The sequence below is a fragment of the Phaethon lepturus genome, unplaced genomic scaffold, assembly GCF_000687285.1.
Source record: "Phaethon lepturus isolate BGI_N335 unplaced genomic scaffold, ASM68728v1 scaffold30412, whole genome shotgun sequence".
Taxonomy (NCBI): Eukaryota; Metazoa; Chordata; class Aves; order Phaethontiformes; family Phaethontidae; genus Phaethon; species Phaethon lepturus.
Window position 1 is genome coordinate 534 of NW_010521754.1, and position 26,087 is coordinate 26,620.

The 26,087-nt window shown below is 42.9% G+C and overlaps 1 protein-coding gene across 1 annotated transcript; it reads left to right on the forward strand.

The window, feature by feature from the left end:
- Positions 1 to 456: 456 nt before the first annotated feature.
- Positions 457 to 24,687, forward strand: FKBP15 (FK506 binding protein 15, 133kDa; the record flags this gene model as incomplete). The annotated part of the gene is made up of 28 exons (XM_010281621.1): positions 457 to 566; positions 878 to 968; positions 1,599 to 1,668; positions 3,188 to 3,262; positions 4,374 to 4,472; positions 4,934 to 5,083; positions 5,808 to 5,876; positions 7,235 to 7,378; positions 7,830 to 7,975; positions 8,727 to 8,775; positions 9,454 to 9,573; positions 9,821 to 9,917; positions 10,683 to 10,786; positions 12,271 to 12,364; positions 13,187 to 13,296; positions 13,710 to 13,820; positions 14,499 to 14,593; positions 15,285 to 15,387; positions 18,853 to 19,024; positions 19,542 to 19,678; positions 20,007 to 20,162; positions 20,836 to 20,988; positions 21,357 to 21,449; positions 21,888 to 21,998; positions 22,512 to 22,619; positions 22,805 to 23,571; positions 24,045 to 24,135; positions 24,613 to 24,687. Coding segments are annotated over 28 exons (3,700 nt in total), but the record flags the coding sequence as incomplete, so codon positions are not given.
- Positions 24,688 to 26,087: the final 1,400 nt, after the last annotated feature.

A 26,087-nucleotide genomic window follows, 5' to 3' on the forward strand; every position in this document is an offset into this window, starting at 1 on the left:
AAAGCATCTGCCATTATAAAACTTAATGGAAGAATAGTTGCCTGGATATTTCAAGATGAAAAATTCCAGCGCTGAATGGTGGCTTCTCTGTTGTCATATAGGTTTTTTTCAGCAACTATTTCATATGAGGCTAGTCCTAGTCATTGCTTTAAAGTAACTTCTTTTTTGATGTAGCTTCAGTCCTTGTTTGTTCCTTACAGTAGCTTTTGAGGAATTGAAACTCAGAGTTGTACTACTTACCGCAGCCTCTTCATCTAGAAGTTCTGCTTATTCAACATGTTTGAATTCAATATTGATCAAACAGCTAATTAATGTAGAGCTGCTTCACATGCATCCCTTTGTTTATCTCTAAAGCGATGGTAAACACTTTCTATTTTGTATAGGTTATAATTAGTGGTGTTCCTTATCTATAAAGCCCATGTTAAATAAGGTGAATTCATTTGTTTCTCTTTCTAGTGCCAGATTGGCCTCTCTCTTTGGTCTGGATCAAACAGTCTCAAGCCATGGAAATGAATTCTTCCAGTACACTGCACCAAAGCAGCCTAAGAAGGGTCAGATGGCAGCTGGTAAGTAATTGGGCTTGAACATGGGGGAAAAGCTTAGCAGCATGTGTCTTGCTGGGAGAATGAGGGCCTTTGTGAAGAACAGCAGTGCAAATAACTCGCTCAGTTTTCTTGAGTGACATTATCCTCTTGTACCTTCCCTATACCTGGTTACTCTAGTGGCCTTTGGTGACTTTGGAACATCACTCTTTGCTTTTCATTCTCTTCTGGAGTTATTTTTCCTTGGGGGAAGGAATGTGTCGTGGCATTGTTGCTGGCCAGCGAAGGTGGCAGTTCTGTATCACTGACAGGATTTCCTGCCTTTTATTCTTCAGCAGGTCAGGCAGGCCAGAAGGCTACTGCGGCCCCAGCAGCTTCAGGAGCACCATCAGTGTTCATGGCCACTGCGGTTCATGCTTATCGATAGTAAGTGCAGCAGTGGTTTCCTGCATGACCTGTTAGAGTCCGTGTCTCTGGGAGGTTAAGACCTAATCATAAAGTGAAGATATTTTTGGATGAGTGGGAAGAGATCATTGCTTATAGACATGTGTCTGCATGGTAGAAAGGCTACAAGTCGATGCAAGTTTCTGCTCAAAAAAAGTTTCTGCAGTTCAGGGTTACGCAGTTGTCTGAAATAAATAGCAATTCTGGATTTGGCCATTACAAGGAACTGCATCCCGGGGTGCTGGCCTGACATTTGCACCGTTTCCAGGCAGCTCTGTCAGATGCTTATGTCTCATACATTCCCTCATGGAGAACTGAGGCATGAGCATAGTCACAGCAGTAAAATTCTCTGTCCATTTGACACTGCCATCATGTAAGAACTCATTTTCCCTGGATTTGTCAAAAGGGCAGTTTTCAACTCAAACTCCATAATGTATGCTCCCATAATCTGTGGGCAAGCAAGCAAATTGTAATGTCTTCAAGCTAAGAAAGGCTGCCTAACATTTTAGGCATGAGGAAAGGGACCTATACTCTAAGGAACAACTCAGCAATAATAGAGAGAAATCTGAAGCAGAGACTGTTCTGCAGCTGAATATCTCGCTTGTCTTCCAGTACAAATGGGCAGTACTTGAAGCAAGGCAAGTATGGAGCAGCTGTAGTGGGGAACCATGCTACTAAAGAGGTGAGAAACACTTCACTCCATTAACATTTTCATGCTGAGAGTACGCTGGTATGAGGTAGTGTTTCTCTGAGCTCAGCAGAATGTCTTTGCTTTTGATGTTGGAGGTCTTAGTCCCACTGCTGCTTACACCTTCCTGCCCTCCTGGGTTTTCTTGTGGCTTAGCCATTTCCCTTGGTGACATCTTTCTTTTCTGCAATCCATGAGTTTGTAAGATCTTTTACAACTTGTGCCCTGAAATATTTTGCAGTGTTTCAGGCACTGCACCTTTTCTAATGTTTCTGGAAGTGATTTTTATATTTATTCAGAATGTCTTTGACAACTGGATCACAAATCTGTGCATGTGGAAATTAATACAAAGCAAAATTTTGTCCAGTAGTACAGAGGTGCTTTCTTTCAGTTTTGTTATTTTAGTATCAAAAATATCTCTCCTTCCCAAGTACCCTTCTAAGAACACAACACTGAGGTGCCCAGTAAGTTGGTGTGTTTAAAAGATACTATGAATACTCTGATCTGTCCTTGATGTTGATACTTGTGGTGTTTTGTACACCCCAATTCCTAATTCATGTTGTCTCACTAGGTTGCTTCTGCTTTGGCAAGAACAAAAGAAATAGTAGTTTGGTAAACTAATTCCTGAGTCACTGATCGGAGAAGCGTTGAAGTGTGGCATTCGTGGGGGAGCTGGGAAGGACAGGGCTTGCAGAAGGAAGCTCACACAGCCTTTCGCAGGCTGCCTTTGTGATATGGCAACCTGCACAGCGGGGAGCAGTTAGCATATTGCTCCCAGCTCACCACTTACCTGTGTTGAGTGCAGGTGCATAAAGGAAAGCACTTTTCCTTAGTAGGTCAGGTCTATTAGAGCCAGATATCTGGCTCCAATATGTTAATATGGTTTATCTGCATTGTTTACTACTTTTGAAAGTGCCCTACAACTTATTATTACTCAATCTGTTGGTTTATGCCTGTATGCCATGTGTTGTGAGTTTCCTGTGTTGAAGGGTTAGCACACCATCTTTTCCCACAGTAACGGTGAAAAATGTGGAATTAGTTAAAGCATCTTCACAGAATCACTGAATCATTAAGGTTGGAAAAATCCTTAAGTCCAACCATCAACCCAACACCACCATGCCCACTAAACCATGTCCTGAAGTGACAAGTCTACATGTTTTCTGAACACCTGCAGTGATGGTGACTCCACCACTTCCCTGGACAGCCTGTTCCAGTGCTTGACCACTCTTTCAGTAAAGAAATGTTTCCTAATATCCAATGCTTATTGCAAAATAGTTAGTTTCAATTGCTTGATTCTTGTAGTTTAATAAAGCTTGCATATTTTCAAGGGTTTTTAATAGGTGTTACAAAACTGTGTTAATTATTTTTGCTGTGAAAACTGCTGCTGCAGGTTGTATTTGACAAATAAATACTGTAGCCTTAGGCTCAGAATTTGACAAAGCACATCAGAATTGAAGACGTTTTGAGTTTCTGCTTTTTGTTTTTCCCTTGCCCAATTCCTTGTGGAATCCAGTACAGGATCCTCCTTTACATCAGCCAGCAGCAACAGATCGCAACTGCAAGGATCCATCCAGGCTTCATACTCACGGTAAGACTCTGGATTAGGAAAGCGTTCAGTGATCTGTGTTGTTTACAACAAACAGGAACTGATGCCAAAATGCTTTCTTAAGTCTTAGTTTACAGCCTTGGAGATCAAACACCTGACTGACATAGCAAGAGGTGTCACAGGGACTGGGAGCGCTGTTCGGTTGTTCCAGAACAACATGTATTGCACAAGAGACTTAGACCTGCCTTCTGCAGAGTACTTCATCATCAGATTTCATAACGCAAGTTCTTACACTATAGGAGGGATGTTATTACCCCTAGATCACAGGGGAGATGTTTTGAGTTTTGCAGCCCTACAATGGCTAGAAACAGAACAAAATTCCTCTTGCTAATAATTTGTAGTTAAGTGGTTGAAAGAATACAACTGAGCAGAAGGAAACGATAGCAAGGAAATGCTTTCTTTCAGAAATTTGACACTCCACATTTTCCTGCTGATTGCAAGTCCTAAAACAGGATCTCTCAGGAAGTTCTGTTTTCTGCTAGTTTTACAGAAAATTGGGGTGTTGATTTGCTGTTCTTAGCTTGTCATCAGGTGACATAAAATTTCTTGGTTTGCTACATAGAAATTTTACTCTGAAATAGCAGAATTTCAGTCCAAATTTCTGAGCAGGGTGCTAGCTTGCTCTTGAGTTTTATAAACTCATTTTGAAAGATTAATTTGTTATGTAGTCAGCTTCTGGTGACGTGGATTTTTAGAAGTGAGGAAGGAGTGACTCCTCCAATTATTTGGATTTTGAGAATCATTATCAATACTTAGGAAAAGTAGATTACTTACACTTAAAAATCTCAGTATATATTATAGAACCTAGCTTCACAGTAGCTTGTGAAAGCTTTCACCTTATGAAAGCTGCAGCATCTATGAAAAACTTAATATTTGATCAAGTATTTGAGTTACAATAATTCTTCCATGATAATGAGCACGTAAATAAATGGTAACTTGTGCATTCTGAACTTGGGTAGTAATACAGCAGGATTCTTCCTTTGCTTAATTTCACTAGCTCTTATTTTAAGCTTCTTTTGGTTGTGGATTTTTTTTTATTTTAGTTGAATGCATCTTTTAATGCATGATATAGGACTGGTTTCCTTTCCCACAGGTTCAACCCAACAATTACAGTACGTTCTATGATGATCAGAGACAAAACTGGTCCATCATGTTTGAGTCAGAAAAGGCAGCAATGGATTTCAGTAGACAGGTAACTACTTTGTGTGAGGTATGACTTGTTGGCTTGTTAGAACAGGCAATCAAGATGTATCTTTGAGAGCACCTTATTGCTGAAAGGTTCTAAGTCAGTTGTACTTTTTCATTGAAGTTCAGCTTTGAGTATCTGCATGACTCTGACTGAGGCAGATCTGTGATGAGCCTGGCTGAGTTTTGTTCGTTAGATACAGGCGTCCCTGAGACAAGGAGCCAGTTAACTTCTGATGGGATTTTTTGATCAAGATGCTCAAGTACTGTAAGACCAATGGCTCTGTAGAGCAGAGGGTATTTACTCAGCAAAATTCAGCACAAGGAAACATGGAATGCCTTATAAGTGCTTCTATAACGTGGGCTTGATCAGTACAGTAAGAAAGGCATCAGATCTGTAATGAGTTGTAGTGGAACTTGCCACTCTCTTTTAATGGCCGGAGGCATTGACAGGCTTTCCTTCTGCAGGTATGCATAGCCAAGTGCAACAGCTCCCCAGTGCTCGATTCAGTCCTCTACCAGGATCTCCTCCTTGGAGAGGGGCAGGGAGTAGAAGGAGGAGACTCTCTGGAGGTTGCCTATACGGGTTGGCTGTTCCAGAACAACGGACTTGGACAGGTAAAGACATTTCTGCTACCTCCTAATAGTAGGTGGGTGTGACAGTCCCTGGAAGGAACCTGCTACATCTAGCATAGTATTGGTGCTGGTGTTAAAGATATTTTATTGCTGATAAGCAAAAGAAATGCTTTGATGTTTCAAAGCATTACCTTTAAAACACTTCCGCTGTTTTTACTAGAGTAGCAAAATTCATGGCAAAGGGTTTTGCATTTGCATCCATCCACAGTTCAATCTTTTTGCTATAAAAAAGGCCTTTCTGATTTTCATCTTTAGGGGATTTTTTGTTTTTCTTGGTCTGCCTGGCATGCTTCTCTCATGTACCAATGGTACATAGCAGAGCTTACTTCTAGTCTTCTGAAAGAGTTGTTCAGCTGCATATGTCTTAGTTTAAGGTACAAGACTTCTAGGCAGTTGTCTGCTACTTAATATAAGCCTGTTGTGTAGTGTTTTACTTGGCCCAATCCTGTCCTGACCATCAAGCTCAAAGCAGTTTTAAAGTCTGAGTTTTCAGCTATCGCTCACTTAAAGACATTGTACTGTGCAATGGACTAGAAGCTGTAGCCTTGCTCTGTCTTACATCTGTTGAGAATTAATTTTGGAAGTAGAAGAATGGGAAAGAGCACATAAGAGATTGTAGGAGTTTATGGAATATGTAAAGTAGTGTTCAGAATCTTGAAACAGTTGGGAAATCCATGTATTGTGGTTTTGTTTTTCAACTCTCTAGGTGTTTGACTCAAATGTTAACAAAGACAAGCTGTTGCGGCTAAAGCTGGGATCTGGAAAGGTCATCAAGGTATAACTTCTGGCACTTTCATTATAATAATTGAAGTCATCTTTAATTGAATTACTGAAGTTCTTGTTGAGGATTCATATGTACTATTTCTGTTTCATGTTTTGTCACTCTAACAGTAACTCAAATTTTATTTTCTTCTGAATTTGCACAGTATAGCCCAGTCTCCTTTTCAATGGCAGTGTTAGAAAGAAGTTGTCCTCTTTAGTAAAAAGGAAGCTTCCTGTTTTTAAGGGCTGGGTTTTTCAGGGGTTTTTTGTCTTTTTTTCTGGAAGTCACTTAATCCATTACCTTGTTCTCAGGGAACCCTATTTCTAAAGGATTTCAATTGGGACGAGCTTCAGATTCCTTCCCACTCTGCCTCAGACACAGCATCAGATAGCTCTGATACAGCACCTGGGAGAAGGGTGTGGGAGGGTGAAGACAACTGACAAGTTTTAGGGTGCTCTAGTAAAAGATAGTACTACTGCCTAGAGTGGTTTTACCTTCCAGGTCAAATTGTGAGGGTTTTGACTGTGTGATAATTTTTCAGTCCAGGTGGTGTGATACTCCCTTACGTTATTCCATAAAATCGGGTTGTGAATCAGAGATGCTTTTCTTCAAGTCACTTCCATTACCTCAGTAATGACCTGTTACAAGTTGTCCTTTATTGAAGATGCACTATTTTTCTACTTTATTTGTTTTAACATGTATCTTATTAACGTTGCCTGGGTGTAGTAGTCATCCTGGTAAATGCTGGCATCCATTTGACAGTTTGCATTGCTCTGACTTCTAAATCTCCTTCACTGCAACTGCTTTCTGTGGGTGCTTTGTAAAGCTAACGGTAGCAGTTCGGAAGTCATCTCTCAATGACATGGAGCCCTGTTCTTTCCCAGAATATTGAGAGAGATCGCGACTGTGCGCTGCAAGCCACCTGCAACTGCAGAATTTGTGCACGCAGCACTTCATGCAGTTCTTTTCTCCAGGATATCAATGTGATCTGTGATAGCTGCTTTTAAGTAACAACACTTAAAACTTGAAGCAGGTTTCTGGAACCATAGGGAGACCTTGCAAGCCTCCAGCCTTCATGCTAGGGATTGCTGTTTCTGTTTGACTTCATTATGAACATGTTGGGAGCTGCATCTTTATTCTTAAGTTAATGTTGCAATTTGTAACAGGCCATTATGATTCTTTGTTAGACAAAGGTTTAGTGCTGCAGACTGAAAAAAAATATAGGATTTTACAAGAATCTCTCCATCTGTGTTTTGGAATCTTCTGTAACTGGTGCCTGAAGCTGTTTTAATCGGAGTAATTAAAAGAAAATGTAATGTCACTGATCAAACTGTTTGCTTTCTCTTCTGTTGTGTCTCTGAAAACCAAAGGGCTGGGAAGAAGGAATGATGGGGATGAAGAAAGGAGGGCGAAGGTATCTCATTATTCCTCCAGCATGGGCCTATGGGGCTCAGGGAGTGGCTGGCCGTGTCCCTCCAGACTGCACTTTAGTTTTTGAGGTGGAAGTTAGGCGGGTGAGTGTTTCCTGCCAAGCGTTTATTCTACGTCTGCTTTGCAGCTGTTGGGTGGCAGTGTCTGTCTGCAAGGTGAAAACCTGCTGTTGGCTTGAGAACTACAGCTCAGAAACTGTTATAAACCAAATACCTCAGGAAGATACATATCTTTAAACAAACAAACAGAAAAAACCAAACCAAAACCCTAAACCCAAATAATCCCTCTAGGCTTACTAAGGCATGTCTGTTCCAACTGTCTTGGGATCTTTTCATTGTCTTATTTGTGAGTCACTTGGGAAAACAAAATACTCAGTGAGGAATGACAGGATGTAAAGACTCAGCTTCTCCGGTTCTGAATGAGTTGTATGCTTTTACTTGAAGTGCATGAGCTTGACAAAGGAGTAGTAAACAAGTTGCTTAAAACTTTTCTGGGAACCCAGAAAAACATCTTTTCTGTTACGTGCTTTTTAAGGTGAAGTTGGTAAAGGAATGCTCTGGTTCGGATGGGCAGAGTGTTAGTTCAAGGGATTCTCCTGCACCTTCTCCAGTACCCAATTCAGATGGCTTCTCTGCAGACACTGGTTTATTGCCTCCATCTACGATACCCCCAAAGCCTGGGTAAGGAACAGCATCGTTAAAATAACTTGCTGTATTAAAAGATGGCAATGCTCTTAAAACACGTGGCACAATGCTGCATTAACACATCATTTGGCAAACGTGGGTCCTCTGTGTGCCAACTTAGTACTGCCAGCGTAGCAGAGGAATGCTTGCTAACAAGACTTGCAGGAAATTTTCTGCTTGAATGCTAACTTTCAGATTTAAAGAAATTGAAATGGGCACAGATTAAAGATATTCCTTTATAGCATTACTGAGATCTGGTATGATTAAGCTGTGCTTAAGGTACTGCTGCAACAGCTTTCTCATCTCAGGTGGCAGTATAGTCTTAAGTTGGTCTTGGGTAATGGCTGAGTTGTTTAATTGCAAATTTTATTGTCATTGGTTTCTTAAATTAATTGTGTCAGTTATATTTTTAGGGAGTTCGAGTTTAAGTGCTCTTCTTGTTGCCACAGTAGTTTGTTATTGGACTTGGTTAAAATTGTTTGTACCAGAATGTGGTCATTACAAATCATCATTTCAGTAAATCAGCTGTTCCACAGCCATGGAACTTGTCCATAATAATGTTGTGGAATCTACAGATAATATTGCAAAGAATCTTCCAAAAGTAAGCTAAAAGAAATGCACACGATGTAAGAAAACATTTTGTCTAGGGGGACGTGTATTTGACAGTATTTAGAAATGCAGAATATTGGATCCTGAATTTCATCTTGGTTAATCTCCAATACCAACATACACCTGTTTGGCTTTTCAGGGAGCCAGCTGTTCGGGCCAAGTCAAACTCCATCAGTGAACAGCTAGCGGTAAGCGTTGGTTTGTCCTAACTAACTTGAAGCCCTGAGGGAAGCTTGCTTGGTTTCACCCTTGCATTCAGTATTGCTGAAGACAAAGTGAATATCATGCAAGCAAGACCCTCTCAAACGTTCATCTTGCAGACAGCAGATTAGGGCCCTGTTTTTGAAGGAATTAGCAGAACATAAGGAACCTCAGTCCCCGTTTGTGCTCTTAAATGCAAAGTCACTTTGACCATGTGGATATTCACAAGGCTAAGTTGCTTCTTCAGATAAATGGACACATTTAAAAGGGATAACAATGAGTAATTGGGACATTCAGTGTAAGTTTATATAGCTACATGAGAAGACGACATTTTGTGTGTGCCTCAGGATAGAGGAAGCTGCTAAGCGGCTTCCTTAACACATTTTCTTCTTGTTGCTGTGTTTTGTGCAGGGATAGATTTTTCTAGGTAATGACAGCAATGTCATCCCAGAAGGAAAGTCTATAAATCAAGCCAGATTAACAAATCCACAGTGTTATCCTGTGTGCTTGAAAATTAGTTTTTCACACTATCCTTGAAAAATTGAAAGAACCAGAATTATTAAGTCAGTGATTTAGAAGAGTCTAATTCTGACAGATGTCTCTGTAATGTCTGAAAAGCCTGGGCTGAGGCACAAAGGAAGAGTAACTGCAAACATTTCTTTTAGAATCCAGATGTAGCAAAGGCAAAGCTAATTTCTCGGATGGCTAAAATGGGACAGCCCATGCTACCTTTCCTTGCCGGGACAGCAGGTAGTCAACTTGACTCCAGTGACTCGGAAATAGAGGTACAGCACCAATCACCTAAGCGTAACTTTTTTTTGATGCTTTTTTTATAGTGTAATTCCTTAAAGTGGAATCCGTAGCAATAGCTCTCCCGTTGTACAGGGAAAGCATACTCTGTTTCTGTGGTAAAAGGGTTCCACTAGATAGTTCAGTTGGGTTAATTGGATAACACCTAGTCTTAAGTGATCTTGGGTTCAAACTGTTCGCTTGTTCTTTAGCATTTGTTGTAATATGCAGAAATGTTTTTAGGATCCAAATACACTGAGAGGGACAGCGCAACCAGCGGCTTCATCTGTGAGACCATCGCAGCCATCTCATGCAGTACTGCCCACAGTGGCAACACAAGGTAATGTGCTGGTGAACCTGGGATTGATACGGAAAAATTTCACTTCTTTGCAGGCTTCGAGTTACAAGGGCTGTACAAATAGAGGATTCGTTTCAGGAACTGAAATAGGAACTGATAGATAATTCTAATAATGCTTGCTGATCCAAAGCTCGATAGGTAGACTAATTCATAAAGCACAAGACTGCAAGTCCTTGGAGTATGTTTTCATTGTGATTTTGTGCAGACATTACTGCTGGAGCAAGAGCAGCCACGGTGCACGAGCTGCTCTGCCATTGTGCGTGCTGGGGTGGCACTGAAATTTCTAGGACATAGGATTTGTAAATGGAACTGTTACAAATCCTTTCCTAGTGAACAGAATCTTTTTTGCTTGAAAGTGATGGAGATAGTGAAGGGCATCAGAAGGTTGGCAGCTCTGGAGCGAGCTTGACCTCTGTTCCCATGATGGAATAGTATTGTCAGCTGCTGGTCAGCTGAGCAGTCTTTAGAGTCAGTCTGAGTAACATCTTGTGTCAGTAAACTTCAGAGCCACCTTTGTTTGAATGAAAGGAGATTGTCTAAATGTAGCTACAAGTGAAATTTCTGTGAAAGATGACTCTTCTTGACCTTTTATTACTTGTTTGACTGGATTTAATTTTCACAAGGCTACAGATAGGCTTGTGTTAAATTTTTGTCTATTTAGCGACTCTTTTGGCCATTTCACACTGGCTGAGTTAAATTATTTCTAGCTTAATTCATGGCATGCTGAATTTCTTTCTTCCCTTTCAGTACCTCAAGCATCTGGTTCTACACCCCCAGTATCTTCTGCTGCTTTAATACCTGCAACGATCCAGCCCCATTCAGCTCTGCCTGGAGGAGCACAGGGCTTTCAGGTACCAAAATAAAATCAAGGAGAATATTGGCACTTCTGTCCTTTCACTGTCTTCTCCATTGCTGTGAGCAAGGACTCTATAGCAGCATGGAAGGATGAGAATCCCAAGCTGCTTCTTGTGACTCTTCTTTGGCATTCTCAGGTTTCCATCAAATGCCCCTTAGAATTTAACCAAAAAGGGCTAATTTTCTGCCTGCTGATAGCTTCTTAAAGTTGAACTAAAAGTTAACCAGACCTTGTTTAATATCTGCTTTTGTAGTGGCTAAAATAAAAACTTCCAAGTAACCTGTAGAGCAGGTGAAAACAAAAGCACTTCAGTTGCAATTTTTCTTGGTCATGGTCTGTTTTTCTGTGAGAGCTCGATTGCACACATAACATATTTACGGGTCATGGTTTTTCATCCAGCAAATGAATAATCCTTTTAAAAGGCTTGTGGCAGTGCTGCTGTAAAGTGATGCAATCTGCTTGCTAGCAAGGAAACTTTGGGGGCTTAACACACAATGTATTTTCCACATCAGATGGTGAAAACTTAGTACAAAGCTATCGTACAAACAATTCTATGAAGTCTAAACTCAAGCTTTTTACTTGGTCCGCTTTCTGTAGTCATTTTCACCTAATCTATTTTCTGGAGCTTTTGGAAATCAGTGGCCTATGTCGCAGAGATGCACTGTTTATTTTTTTTAAAGGGTCCAGGCAGAGGAGGAAAATACTTGATAATGAAGAAAACTACTATGTAAAAAAACAAACAAACAAAAAAACCCCCAAACCCAAAACTGGTGTGGCATTGCATTGCTTTGGCTTTGCATTTTCCTTGTGTTGAAAATGAGGAAGGTGTGGCAAGTAACAAGATAAAAAAGATAGACTTTTCTGTTGAAATAGAAACTAGTCACTAAAATGAAGTTTTAGTCTGACAGTGATTTGGATGTATTGTGTTGAGAGCTTGACCCTGGTGTCCTGAATTCTTGTAGAAACTTGGTCCAAGTTATATAGTAACTTTTCTTTTTGTCTTGCCTGAGAGAGTACATTGGCGTGAGGTACTTGTAGCATTTAATGCATTCTTTAGTCTGCTTAGCTCCTTCTGATGAACACTGAGCAGTAAAGTTGCAATCGAGTTGTGTTACACTTCTTGAGGCCTTCCTAGGAATAGCCTTGTGTTCAAGTTAGCATAACTTCAGAGTGAGCTGTTCACATGCTGATCTTTGCCTCTCACCCACATGGGGTAACATGCTTTTGCTTAAACTTAGTGAAGACGGTAACTTATTAAGCTCTGGTACCTTGAACACATGTCTAAGCCTTGAAAGAACAGTGACTGATATTTTCCCTTTACTATGACTGTTGTGTAATTTGACTTCCAGCTCCCTACTTCTGCCTTTTTTCTTTCCAAATACCATCCTTGCTCTGGGGCTTAAACATGAAAACCACTGAAGTATGAGGAGGGGCAGAAATATCAAAACATACTCTAATCTCTTGAACTTCTTCTGCAAGGCGTATCCAGGAATGGCATTTGCTTATCCCCAAACTGCTGCATCTGCTTCTCAACTCCAGCCTGTAGGACAGATGTATCCTGCACCTTACCAAGGTATGTTTAAAAAAAGTATGTGCTTTTCAGAAGGCTGCAACACCTGCAGTAAACTGTTTATAATGATCATTTAGGTAGCAACGGTAGCATACACATACATATTCATCCTGTTTGTAATGCCATGCTGTTTCACAAATTCTTATTTTTTAATACCAAATAGGGGCAAATATTTCCCGATAAATAGCCACCTTTTTCTTACGTTAAGCAACTTTGTGGGGGATGGAATTTTTAGGTGTATTCCCAAAGCTGTGTATTACTGAAGGTATTTTATAGCTGGTGCTTCCAGTTATAAATATAACTGTAATAATAAACAACTGTCCTACCAGCCAGGGAAAGAATTTAAGTGTACATGTAGAGGCCTTTACTAAGTGAGAGGATAGTCCTTCCTGGGTTGCACCTTTTTTTTTGGGCCAAAGGCATTTAAAGAACCGTTTAGGTAATCCCTGTTGGTGAAGACTTGAGTATAGCTGTACCCTTCTTGGAGCGTGGGTTTTTTTCAGTTCAAAGTTGCAGAAGCCAACCTTTGTTCCTATTGTTTGTATGCCTTTGTGTACTGTTCTAGTGTGTCTGGGGGCTTCCCTCTTGTTGACCTAAGTGCTGTCATGTGGCTCAAGAATTTCCTATAGTCATAAACCTGCCTGTTCATGTTGTTTGGAAAATACCTACGTTATTAGTTTTTCCAGATACCATGTCCCTTTTATTTCTGGGAGGAGAGTCGCTGTCTTATCTGGCAGGCTTCAAACTGCTGAGCATTGCTTTTGATACGTCTGTATGCAGGCATTTTCCTGTTATGACTATAGGTCTCTCTTCTTTCCATTCAAGCACCTGGGGATGTTACTTCTTTTTTGATGACAGAAGCTCGGCAGCATAACACTGAACTCCGAATGGCTGTTAGCAAAGTAGTAGATAAAATGGATCATCTGGCTGCCAAGGTAATGTATGGCATAGACAGGCTTGTTAACGACGTTACTGCTAGTTGCTCTCCAAACATAGTCTGAGGAGTTGGCTCATTAATGCCAACTTAATGCATTAAGTTTTTAAGTGATGTACTAACTTAATGAAAATTCCAATATTATCAGACCTTGAAGTGGTAGCAATCCAGCTACTATGAAAAAGCTAAGACTAGGCTTGCAGGAAAGGTGCTGTCTTTTACTGTCTTAAATATCATACGATGCGTTGTGCTGGGAGAGATTCACTGCCCTTCAGGAGGTGTCGCAGTTGATAAAGTAGTGTATTCCCTACAGCTGATCAGATGGGATAGTGAAATGGATCTTTGCAGATATCTGACTCTTACCTACATCCATACATTCATTTCATCTGGCTTAAGAATGGCTTATCCTTACAGGTGGAGGAGCTGAAGAAACAAAACACTGGTAACAGCTCACTACTGCCTGGTATCTCCTCTGTTACTATGGAAGCCTCCATGATCATGAGCAATATCCAACGCATAATCCAGGTGAGCATGGCCAGCCTTATTTGGCTACTTCCGTAAGGAACTAGAGCCCACTCTATTATTCCTAAAGAGGATAGCTATACTGGCTTGGCTCAAATGTCCGTCCATCCATCTATATGTTCTATTTTTGTCTGGCCAAAACCAGCTGTCTAGGTAAGAGCATGTGACCCACAATGATTTCCACCCTTCTCCCCCCAAAAAAGCTCTTCTCAACAGTTTGTGGTTTGGGTACTTTCTGAGGCAGAGTTGATATATTGGTATTTAATAGGCCTTGGCGGAAAGTTCATGTGAGAGAAATTCAGCTGCCTCTTAAACCATTATGGACTTAACCCACAACACCCTGCAGAATGGAGTTCCACAGCTGAAGTACAGTGTTGCAAGAACCACCTACTTCTGTTTTTCACTACTTAGTCTTACACTTTAGTTTTTCTAGGCAGCATCCTTACAAACTTGGGTTTTGTGGGTGAAAAAAATCAACCAGACACAATATTCTCTAGAATGTGGTTTGGCAACCAGTCTTGTGCCAGGATTCCTGGTAAATGTAGCATGGTGCCTTCCTGTGATGTTACCACAGAAGGTGTTAAGTCTCACCACTGTACTGCATCTGTACAAAACAAAGGCTTAGGTACTGCTGCAAGGAAGTCCGAGTAACATGAATATTCATGCTGTACTGTGCTTTAGGAAAATGAGAGACTGAAGCAAGAGATATTTGAGAAGAGTAGCCGGATTGAGGAGCAGAATGAGAAGATCAGTGAGTTGATTGAGCGGAATCAGAGGTAAGGAGTGGGAGGGTACAGCCTCTCTGCATCTGCAAAGACTTTCTAGCTTACACCTGGTTAGACGTAACTAAGAGAGGTGTTCCTTAGGAGAGAGGCATGTTCTGATGTTTTAAAAAAAAATGTTAACGCGTTAGAAGTGTGGGGGTTTTCCCCTCTCTCTCTCTGCAGGGCATATCTCCAAAACTGTGGTTTACAGTGAATGTGACTGTGTAAAGGGGGGAAAAAAGCCCTCATGCTCTCTTCTTTGAGCATGCTTGCTCTGCTTCTGGGAGTTATTTTACTTTTGCTAGCTTTTTAGTAAGGTGGAAGAAATTGCAGGGGATGTGGTGTCCCTAGTTCCCCTGTTGGGCGTGTGTTCCATTCAGTTCAAGAAGGGGAATGACTTGTTTAAGGAAATGGCAAAGGCCAGTGGATATCAGGTTATCAAAACTCTTGACTGTGTGATAGGAGCATTAGACTGTTTGCAGAGAGGTAAAGCACTTACCCAAACTGATAAAATCTCTGCTGTGCCAGGCATACTCATTCCACCCTTTTGAGATCAGGCTCCTCTTAGTGCTGGACATCATGCAAAATTGTCGGGGGCTTCTCATGAAGAAAACTGCTTTGAAATATCTCCTTTTCTATCTGAGCCTTTTGATCCAAGTCATGTATTTGCATAAATGCTCATGCAGTCTTCCCCTGTTCACAGATACGTCGAACAAAGTAACTTGCTGATGGAGCAGAGGAACCATTCACTGCAAACAACAAATGAAAACACACAGGCAAGAGTGTTGCATGCGGAACAGGAGAAGGTAATGGTGACAATGAGCAGAGCCATAGACTTCTGGCTACAGCCAGGAAAGGGGCTTGTTGTTGCTGAAGCCTTCTTAGTCAAGGCTTAAGTCAGTTCTCTTGAAAGACAACTGCAGTTCTGAACTTATGTTTTAAAAGCTGTTTTGAGGGGGGAAAAAAAAAAGGAATATTTTCATGACAACAGCAGCACAGAGGATATAAAGATAGATCTTTATGCTGTCATAGCTTGAATATTCTTACAGGAACATGTCTGATTTATTGTTAACTTTGTAAATGTATAGCCAACATGTTGAGGAATTGTGTGTATCGCAGGGCTTTCTTGGGTTGAAAGTGTATTTGGTTTATTTAGGTGCACTGACAGTTTCAGAAAAGTTTTATTCCTTCTATTTAACTGACATAGAGTGACTGTAGCTATAAGAAAAAATATTTCCTACTAGACTTTCTTCATTGCACTTTCTTTATACTTTTTGTTTTAAATACTATTCAAAAGCTGGTTGTTTCTACCAATAATGTATTGTGCTTTCTGAAAGAGGCTATTGAGAAATAGCTTTCAAACAAGTTAAATGCACTTATGCATGGTTGCATGTCCTGTAATGTTCACTCATGACAGCCTAGCCCAGGTAGGCTAGCTTTGAGGTCTGTAATTGCATGGTGTCTTCTGTGCTTTCTCAAGCACTGGATTCTTAAATTACACCAAGTTCAATCTTGCACCGTGCTTCCCTGCTGAATTGTGCATCTCTCCAAATGTGATGCGAGATGATAAATGCTTGCTCTGCATGAGAACTGTAACTTGGTGCACTTAAAAATGATGGAAACTGCAGCTTCCCAAAGTATGCTAGCAAGTATGCTAAAGAACAGAGCAATGTATGGCTGATAGTTGTATGCTGGTGTGAAGAGACAGTAAGAGAGGACTGTATTTTTCCACTGAGAGCCCAGGTCGCATACCCATAATATGTAGGGAATGTGTGAGATTTTAATCAGGAATAAGTCAGATTGAAATAATTAAAATCCTTTCATGTCAGTGAGCACAGCATCCAGCTTGTGCCATAAGTAGCTTGGGAGGAAGCATCTTTTGGAAGTGTAAGATATCTTTTGAGCCTCATCTTCAATAGGACTCCACTTGAATCAGCAGTCACTGCCTGGGTCATAACACTGACATGAATAGACTTCAAGTTAAGACCAGAAAAGCCATGACTTGCGCTGGAGAAGATTTCCCCTAGTTTTGTGAGAGTAGTGACTGTAAATATGAAGGCTGGTGGTATTCCTTTCTCTTCTTTTTATCTAGCCTAGCTTGCTCTATGACTGCAATTGCTGATAGCTATGGACAGGCAGAATCAGGGAAGAGAATTTTAAGCTGTTTTATCTATTCCTTAAAAATTGGACTCACTGTTTATTTTGTGATACAGGCCAGGCATCTTGTACCCAGGGTGACTGAGAAGAGGTGCTAGTAGCGTGCTGCTTTTGGGTTGTAGATCTTTGACCCTGGCAGAGCACATCACAGCTTTAGATGAAGGCTTCCGTTCCGTAAGGATAAGCAATACCCCACACTCTCCAATGCAGTGAAATGGTAGTCAAAGTGTAGGACCGCTCCTACATCTGTGGTGTGTAATGTACCTGTAAGAATACCTTTAGCTTCCTTCTTTTTAAGACAGGCTTCACTACCTTTTTCTGTGTAAGCTTTTACAGATCTCGGAATAATTTAAAGGCTTCTCTGGCATGCCTTAGGCTCCTTGCAATGAAGCGTTGTGCTTTTCTGATGACGATTAATGCCTCTGCCTTTCAAGTTGTGTTCTTAACTCTTCCTGTTTCCTGTCACTGCTTTCTCTTCCTAGCTCATGCTGCCAGCGGATCGGGGCGGGGACCAGGTGAGGCAGTGTGTCTGCTGACTGTGTAGGTGATAGATAATTGTGCCCTAGATAGTGCCAGCCCAGCTTCCTCTTGAACTAGCTAGAAGCTGATTGGCATTAAAAGAATAGCCTCAGCTCTCGAATTAGCACGGATCTTCAACTTGGAAAAGGGCCTTATAACTGGCAGTGTAGCCATTGGCCCCCTCTTCCTTGGGGAGCCCTTTCAAAGAACTTTGTCACATTGCTGCTCGTTTCACCTGCCCCATGGGAGAAACAGGACACAATTGTATAATTGTCAGAGCAGATATGGATCCCATGAGATTCTTTGTACCTGAAAGCTGGGAGGCTGGAGCTGAGCTAGTATAGACGTGAAGCATTCACTGCAGAAACTTGAGTCTAGTAACAGTTCCTGGCATAGAATTGCCTTTTTCCTTTTGTTTGTCTTTATCAAAGGCAAGTATTAAAATAACCTGTAGATATGCCATGGGGTTTTATTTTTAGCATGCTAGGAGTTGGTATCTTGAACTGCAGTGAGACATTTATGGAAACATGAAAGGAAAGCAGATCTGTTTTTAGGCAGTCTCTGTTGAAATGCTGCCTCCTCTTTAAAATTAATGGTGTAGTATCCCAGCCCTGGAGGTCAGCGCATATTCATCCTCACTGTAGTTGGAACAATTTTTGCTTGCAGCTCTTCTCTGCCAGAAGGTGGTGGTTGTAGTCTGAAGAGGAAGGCTTTAGTTCTCTTATGTGGATAACGCAGAGAGAAACTCCGGTTTGGGAGAACTTAGCCTTTACAAGAACGTGAAAGTTGGGAATCTGAATGTAGGCATAGATATAGGTGCTGTTTAGGTATTCCCTGAAGCAAGTGAGATTTTCTGAGGGGTGTAGCTCTGTCTTTGCAGAGCACCCTCTGAACTTTGTGTGTCATGCAGCAAGATTGGGAATGTGACTTTGTGTCTTTGTCTTGATGCCTTGAGCCTCTCCTAACTTACTGTTTACCCATTGTCTAACAAGCAGTATTAGTACCTGGTTTTCTATGAGTCACTGACTTTGAGCAATACTAAATCTAAACAGGACAACAAATTACTGTGAGAACTATGCTCCAGAATGACAGCCTTGCCTGTGCAGGCACCTCAAGGTGCCTATGAGCTCTGTGCTCTGGAGGGAAAGTGCTCTTTTGACTGGAACAAGCCTATGTTTTGTGTGGCTTTACAGTGATTTGTGAGCTTATTGAAGATAATAAGATGCCCAGGATTTTACTTGAATAGATGTTGTCATAGGCTGAAAACTCTGAGCAGAGCCACCAGGCACTGGTACTAGTCTTAAAAATGTCTTTAAGCTTTTCAGGAAAACTCACTGAGTTGAACTAATATGGTGATGAGTTTGTTGGTGGCCTTGTGCAACTTTCTAGTCAGTCTGGACAGGTTACAGCCAAATGACTCTCAGTAACTTATGTGGCAAAAAACTTATCGTTACCTCTTCAATTTGGAGATGTCTGTGAGGTGCTGGATCCCAGCGCTTCCCCAATAAGGTCTTCCTGTGGGAACAGTACTGGTGCCTCCTCACACTCGCGTATCATTTTTCCCTCCCTGTTCCCTGCTCCATTTTGTGATACAGGCCAAAGTTGCCGAGGAGTTAGCAGCAGCCACGGCACAGGTTTCCCAGCTGCAGCTGGAACTGACTGCCCACCAGAAGAAGGAAATGGACCTGCGGAAACAGCTGTCTGCCACCCTGCAGGAGGCAGAGCGGCATGAGACACAGCTCAACAAGCTGCAAGCACAGTTAGCAGGTAAGATTTTCTTGTTCTTGTTCCATGAGAGTTCCTTTATGTCCTTCATTTTCTTCTTTTATAAGTTTTACGTTTTCTTTCCTTCTGGGGTATTATTCCTGCTTTCCTTAGGATCAGTCATAAGGTTATCAAAGAAGGATTTTGATGCAGTGAAATGTCTGAAGGTTATGTGCATCTGGTAAAAGGAAAGTGGGACAAATCAATGAAGAAAATCATCCTCTCACAGAGGTGCCTTCTGTAGAAGGCATTCTACATTCTAATGTTCTCTTGGCATTACTAACATCTTGCAGAGAAGCCAGAGATTTTCTAATGATTGAAAAGTTAAGATAAAAACTGAGGTATAAGCATTACTGTTTTACAGAAGCAGCTCTTGATAAATTCTAGTTCCCACTGCAGGTGCAAGTTGTGTTGTTGATTTCATTGTGCAAGAGAAGACACTGTTCCTTCTCATCAGCCCCCAAACATGCTAATCTGAAATATGTAGTGCTGAAACCCACAGTAAAGTGCATTTTTGCAGAGCTCCAAGAAGCCTCTGAGGACACTCAGACTAGATTCAGAGCTGAGAAGCAGAGCCGCAAACAGCTGGACATGAAGATTACAGCATTGGAAGAAGAGCTAACGGACCTAAGAGTAGAGAAGGAGACTCTTGAAAGGGTACGTCCAGTGCTAGCATTGCAGAAAGATGCAGGGTTTCAGCTGTTTGCTGAAATTTAACCCAACATTCTTGCTTGTAAATATACAGGTTAGGTCAATCTTGACTTACCTGCAGGCAAGGGTGTCTGTGCTGGTAGATCCTTTGTGTGAATTTTATTTTTTTAAAATATCTTAACGAGTAATGTGCTAGCCTTTCTATCTATAAAATACTTCTCAGCCTGATTTTAGCGTGATAAGATTCTCTGCTCAAGGAAGCTCTTTGTGCACAAGGAAGAGAAGCTACTTTTGGTGCATTCTGGCCTATTCTAAGTCCTGTTCTGTATTGCAGAATCTTGCAGAGAGGAAGAAGAAATCTCTCTCGGAGAGAGCTCAGGCAGAGGAAGAGATGGAAGAAATACGCAGATCATATCAGCAGGAACTGGACAAGCTTCGACAGTTGCTGAAAAAGGCACGGACTTCGACTGACCAGGCAGCAGCAGAGCAGGTGAATAGTCATGGGAGCTCCTTCAGCAAGTGTCTGGAGGACTTGTAGGAACCTACAGTTAAGAAATAGTCATGAAAACTGCTCAGCTAGTGAAAGAATGAAAATGTCATCCACTTGCTTTTAGGGGTTAACTTTTAACACCGGGTTCACTGGTTTTTGTTGGCTTTCTAAAATATCTTTGCCGGTGTTTGGCCCTGCTTCTGGCTTCAGGATTTACACTGATGTCTCTCTAAGGAAGTGCATGATTTGAGTAGGCAGGAAGGCTGCTAGGTGCCAGTCATTCTCTGGCTCGAATCACAGGCCACTGACGTCGCTGTGGAGTTTTGGTGCAGCACTGATGCAGACTGGCATGTGGTATCAGATTTAGACTGTGTTAAAGACAGAGTCAAACTGAGGAAAGGAGAGGCACCAACTGAGTTTGTAGCAGAGGGAAGAACACAGGACTGCTGATGAGTGAAAGACTGCTTAGAGATCTGAAATCCCAGCCAGACCTTCAGGCCAGCCTGAGGGCTTGTGGCCGGAATTGAACTCAGAGGTGGTGGCAGCTGCAGGGCTGCCAACTGCGTGTAGGTGTTCCAGCCGAGGGCAGGAGATGTTGTTCAGCCACTTGTGCAAATACAGATTATGTGCATGTGTTCCTAATGACCTCTCTTACATGAGCTATCATGGGCAGCTATCACTCATCCAGGCAGAGCTGGAATCCCAGTGGGAAGCCAAATGTGAACGTACACTGGCCTCTGCCAAGGAGCAGCATGTTAGACAGTACCAGGAGGTGTGTGAGCAGAGAGATTCCCTGCAGCAGCAGGTGTCCCAGCTGGAAGAGAAGGTAAAGATCTGTTCTTTATTGCTGAAATGTAATGCCAAATAACCAGTAACTGTAACCAACAGTCCTCTGCCACCTGGTTGTGGCTTGACTTCCAATTTCTTGACTGTTACAGAATTTGGTCTTGTCACAGGATGTGTCTGTACTTGCATCTGTTACTTTGGGTTGGCGGGCTAGTGAATTTGCTGCTGCAGCTCTGGGTGAGGGAGAACCAAGATGATGTCAGTCTTGGACTGAAGCAAACAGCTACAATCTCTTCTGCTCATCTGCACTGTTCTGTCTGGAGTGACTGGTTTTGAGCAGAAACAATCTTGAAGTGGGTGACACTGAAAGGGGCTGTAAACTGATGGGCTCTAGTTCTTGTCTTTCAGCTTGTGGCTTTAAAACACTCGAAAAAAGCAGAGGAGCAAAAATTGTCTGAGTTTCAGCAACGTTTGGAGCAACTAGAGCCTATCAAAGAGAAGGTAAAGGCAGTAACACAGCAGCTGAATATGAACTGGAGTGCAGTAATCACTAGCCTCTGGCTACCTGTGTCCAGAAAAACAAGAATGCGAGTTCCAGCATATGAGAGGGAAGGAATAACTTCACATTTTTTCCAGAAAACCAGAACAAGTCCAATGATGAGACCCAGCCCTCATTTCACTGGGTTCACAGTAATGCTACGCCCATTCGTGGTGTTACTTGAAGAGCCAATGACATGGTTGTAGGTCTCCAAGGTTTTGGCTTGGTTGGATATCTTTATTTTGGTGCCAAGTCTTCTGCAACTCCATCAAAGCCCTGCTTAAAACTGCACTTGGCAATTTACCTCTCACTAAAAAACTGATTGGAGATAACCCATCCATTGCAGATTCATTGTGGTGGTGTCTGTGGAGCTGTTCTAACTTTCGGTTCCCCCTTTGCAGTATTCAGCCTTGCAGTCTGATGTTGTGGTGCTGAAGGCTCGCTATGAAGAACGCATCCGAGACCTGGAGAAGGATCAGGACGGATCTTCACCTGCAGACTTCACAGAAGAAGTGAGCCTGACTATCCAGTATTTCTCCTTAATAAGCAAATCTATTCTATTTGCCTTGAATTATTTCTCTTTGAGCAGAGAGAAGAAGGAAAAACAGTATTTTCTCCACAGAAGCACTGTGTCGCTAGTAGCAGGGCTTATAGAGGAAGAAAGGATGTCATCTTCCTGCTGCCCACTTTGTTGCTTGATTTTTAGGTTAAAACTTCATATTTGAAGTTTAGCTTTATGAATTGAAAGAATAAGAAGAAATAAGTGTAGTCTGCTTTGGGTTTGTGCAACCTGCCTCAGTTTTGGAGGGATGGGTTTGGTGCATATATAATGGTTCTGAATTAAAATGGTATGATGTATTCTGCTTCGTTATGGGAATTTCTGATTTGAAAAGTGGATTCTTTGAAAACCACATCAGTGTGTTCAGATTTATTGTTCCTCCACCTGGAGAAATATTTGATGTTGAGTCCAGTGCTTCACATGTTAATGAATCCTATCTTAGTTTCCTGTCTTGCTCTTTTTCCAGGTAAAGAAGATAATGAATAGTGTATTTCAATCTCTTCGGGGTGAATTTGAGCTGGAAGAGACATACAGTGGCAGGACAGTTCTGAGTGTTGTCATGAACACTATTAAGGTACAACAGTGATAAGAGATAAAAGGTGATTAATGTGAGAGAACAAGTCTTAGGCTAAAAGGACAGATTTATATTACGAGTTGTGGTTGGCAAAACAGCCCAGTAGTAGGAAGATACAGGGATCTGTGATGCTTTACATTTAGGGTATAACCTACGGTCTCTCTACTCCATTTTTTTTTTTTTAGACTGTAACACTGCAGTTACTCAACAGGCAGCAGGAGAAACCAGATCGTGACAGTAAAAAGGAGGAATCTGGAACAGGAGCAGCAAGACAGGAGGGATCACCTGGAGCCAAGACTGACCACCAAGAGCCCACGCAGCGTAGCCTGGCACAAAGTGTGGCGTTCCCAGCTGATCCTGGGGAAGCAACCACAGGCTCCATGGTCCCTGACCAGGAAGGCAAGTCTGCTCCTCTGTCTGCCAGGCCCAGAACTCCTGAGGAGGAGCAGGCGACACAGAGCAGTGCAGTGTCAGAAGAAGAGAAGGTCCAGGGGGAGCATCTCTCCTCCCCAGCTGAATCCTGCCTGGATCCTGATAAGAGGTCTGTGCTTGCAGGGCAGCCTGTTCCAGAGGTGGATGAGGACTTTGTCCCAGCTGAGCAAAGCCAGGAGAGCAGTCCCATCAGGAAAGCTGAGACTGAACACAGTCCCTCCAGAGTATCTTTGCAGGCAGAAGTTGCAGAACCTTCTGTTCTCGAAGCCAAGCCAGAAGCGGATGTGGCCGTGCTTCCAGAAAAGCCAGCTGCGGAGCACAAGGCAGAGGAGCCTGTGGGAGGTTTAGAGCCCCCTCCCTTAAATGGTGAGGGAGAGAACTGCACAGACCCATCAGATGGAGCTAGCTCTGAGAAGGAGCCTGCTTCAGTGTCCAACACAGCAGAGCAGAGCTCAGCTATCGCCAGAGAAGCCCCAGCACAGCAGGAACTGGGCTCCAGCCCCAGGCAAAAAGATTCGAGGTAAGATGTGACTGCTGGGAGTAGCCACAGTCCCACTTCCCCGCTGATCAGCTCGGTCTGGTGCGGCAGCATGTCCAGAGCCTGGTTCAGCTGTGCCGCTACTGCGGGGCAGCACCCCTGGAAGGGCTGAAGCACCATCACAGTGCTAGCGCTGGGTGGCACGAGCCAGGCGCTGTCAGGGTCCCGGCTGTCCAGGGCATGCTCGGCTGGGAGGGCAGTTGCAGAACAGGCTCGTGTCTGGGTGCAGGCCGTCGTGCCGTTGTTCCCGGCTGAGCACGCAGGGGAGGGTGCAGTTCCTCTAGGATGGCTGCCAGGCCCGATTACGGGACTGTTCTGCACTGGTGGGTAGTACGTGCCTTAAAAAACTAAGCTGAATTTGCCCGAGTGACATTTTTCAATCATTGTTCATAGAACTTGTAAAACCTCGATCCCATCACCTGCAAGCAAACTGCTAATTCTTTATCTTCTTCTAGCCTCTTTGAGGATGACAACTTCTTTGAAACACCATCTCATAAATCACTGAAGCCTCGAGTTCCCTCTGAAGAGGAGGATGAGGAGGAAGTGGTACGTGTCTGTATCTTTCCGCTCCCGCTAAGCTGATTCAGGCGTTAGCCTGCAGCTTCTCTGTGAAATCCTTCCCATGGCAGTGGGGGACTGGCTGGCTCCTGCGAGCTGAGCTCAGAGCTTCCTGTACGTTCTCTGTATAAATCGGGAGCATCTGGGTTTGTGTCTTGTTGAGCTTAGAGGGCCTGTGCTGAGATAGTGATGGCAGACTCCTGCTGGCGTGAAGTTAGTGAGACTTGCCAGGTGAATTGAAGGGTTTTACTGTCTTGCCCCTCTACTATCCCTAAAAGCCTGTAAGCATCTCTCCTGGAATATTAAGCCATTGTGTGAGAAATACAAAAACTTTGGTAATGAGGCTTCTTGATACCATCTCCTTAATTAAAGCTGACAGAGATTTCAGAGCTAGGGCTGTGTAGCAGTTACTAAATACTGGGAAGTTAATAAGACTGACAAGTTTCCCTCTGGTTTAACTTCCAGAGCATGAAGGGGCGTCCCCCTCCAGCTCCGCTCTTTGGTGATGATGATGACGATGATCTGGACTGGCTGGGATGAAGAGCTGGCTGGTGAGCCTGTGAGCCCTCTCCTCTGGGCATGGCCTCTTTCTGTGCACTGAGCACTTACCGAGCTGCATACATGGGATGGTTATGAAGAACTAGGGACTTCCCAGGCTCTTGTACTGCAGACTGATGGGACCTGAGAGCAAGTGGCTCTTTTTGCACTCATGAGTGCTCAGACCCATCGCTCTGACCTGACAAACATGCGCAGGGTTGGGACGAGCTGAAGGAACCAACCAGTCTTACTGCACGCTGTATTGCTGTCCTACTTCTGTGAACCGTTGATTCATTAATCTGAAACTTTATGCAAGTATGAGCTCTGTAAAGTGCTTCAGAAGGACAAGTCTGGCAGGACCCTGCAGTAGGTAACTACTTTTTTAAAAAAAACAGACTAAAATCTCTCCTCCTTCCCCAGTGAAGATCTCCTGGAAAATTTCTCTCAGTCCCCAGGGTGGCTCCCAGGGACTCTGTACCATCTCGTCACCACATACGAGCAATATGCAGTGGGAGATGTGGCCAAGGGACTCCAGGGAGGCATTTCCTGTGAGCCACCGGCTCAGCACAGGCAGCTTGTGGAACCCCGGGGGCTGAGGCAGTTTGGGTCGGCACTGTCGTACGTTTGGGGCTGCGGCACACGCGGTGCTCGCGGGCCCACAGCCTGCCGGGCAGGGGCACAGGGGCAGGCGTTAGCAGTACTGAAAGTCAGGGTTCTGTTAGACCTGTGCTTCCAGCACCGATGTAGCATCTGGCAGTTGCTGTTGTAAGAGGCCAAATCCCCAGCTGTGTGTTACAGAGGAGCCCAAGGCTCACAGAGGAATCCCAAAAATGATTCACTGTGCAGTCAGCTCCTCTCCTCTCTGTTTGCATGTAGAGGTGAGATGATTTCTTTTTTTTTTTTTTTGCTGGGCTGTGTTCTGCTGGCAGTGACAGCAGCAATGCAGATGTGTAACGTGCTCCTTCTCGAGAGAGAGTTACAGTAGGCAGCCAAGCCCATCTCTTGTGCCTTTTTCTCTGCTGCTGTTTAAAGTGTGATGAACACAGCACAAGTTAAAACTTAAGCTATAACCCAGCCTCACCTGGGCTCTGCCAGGTAGCCAGGGGCTTGGGGTGCAACCTTTTAGTCTAAGTGGACCAAGAGGGGAAAGCAGTGAGGATAGAGAGCTGGGCAAACACATTGGATTTCTCATCGCACTTCTACTTCTACACTCATTGGCACTAACGCAACTTAACTATGAGCAGGTCTTTGTGACTTTAAAACAAATAAATCCCCTTCACTTAATAAAATGGAAGTGCTGAAAATAATTCTGCTACAGTTTAGTTTCTACAACTGCCTCTTTTTTGATCTGTGTCCTCCTAGATGCCATTTCTTGGGAGGGAAAAAGAGCGCTGGGCATTCCT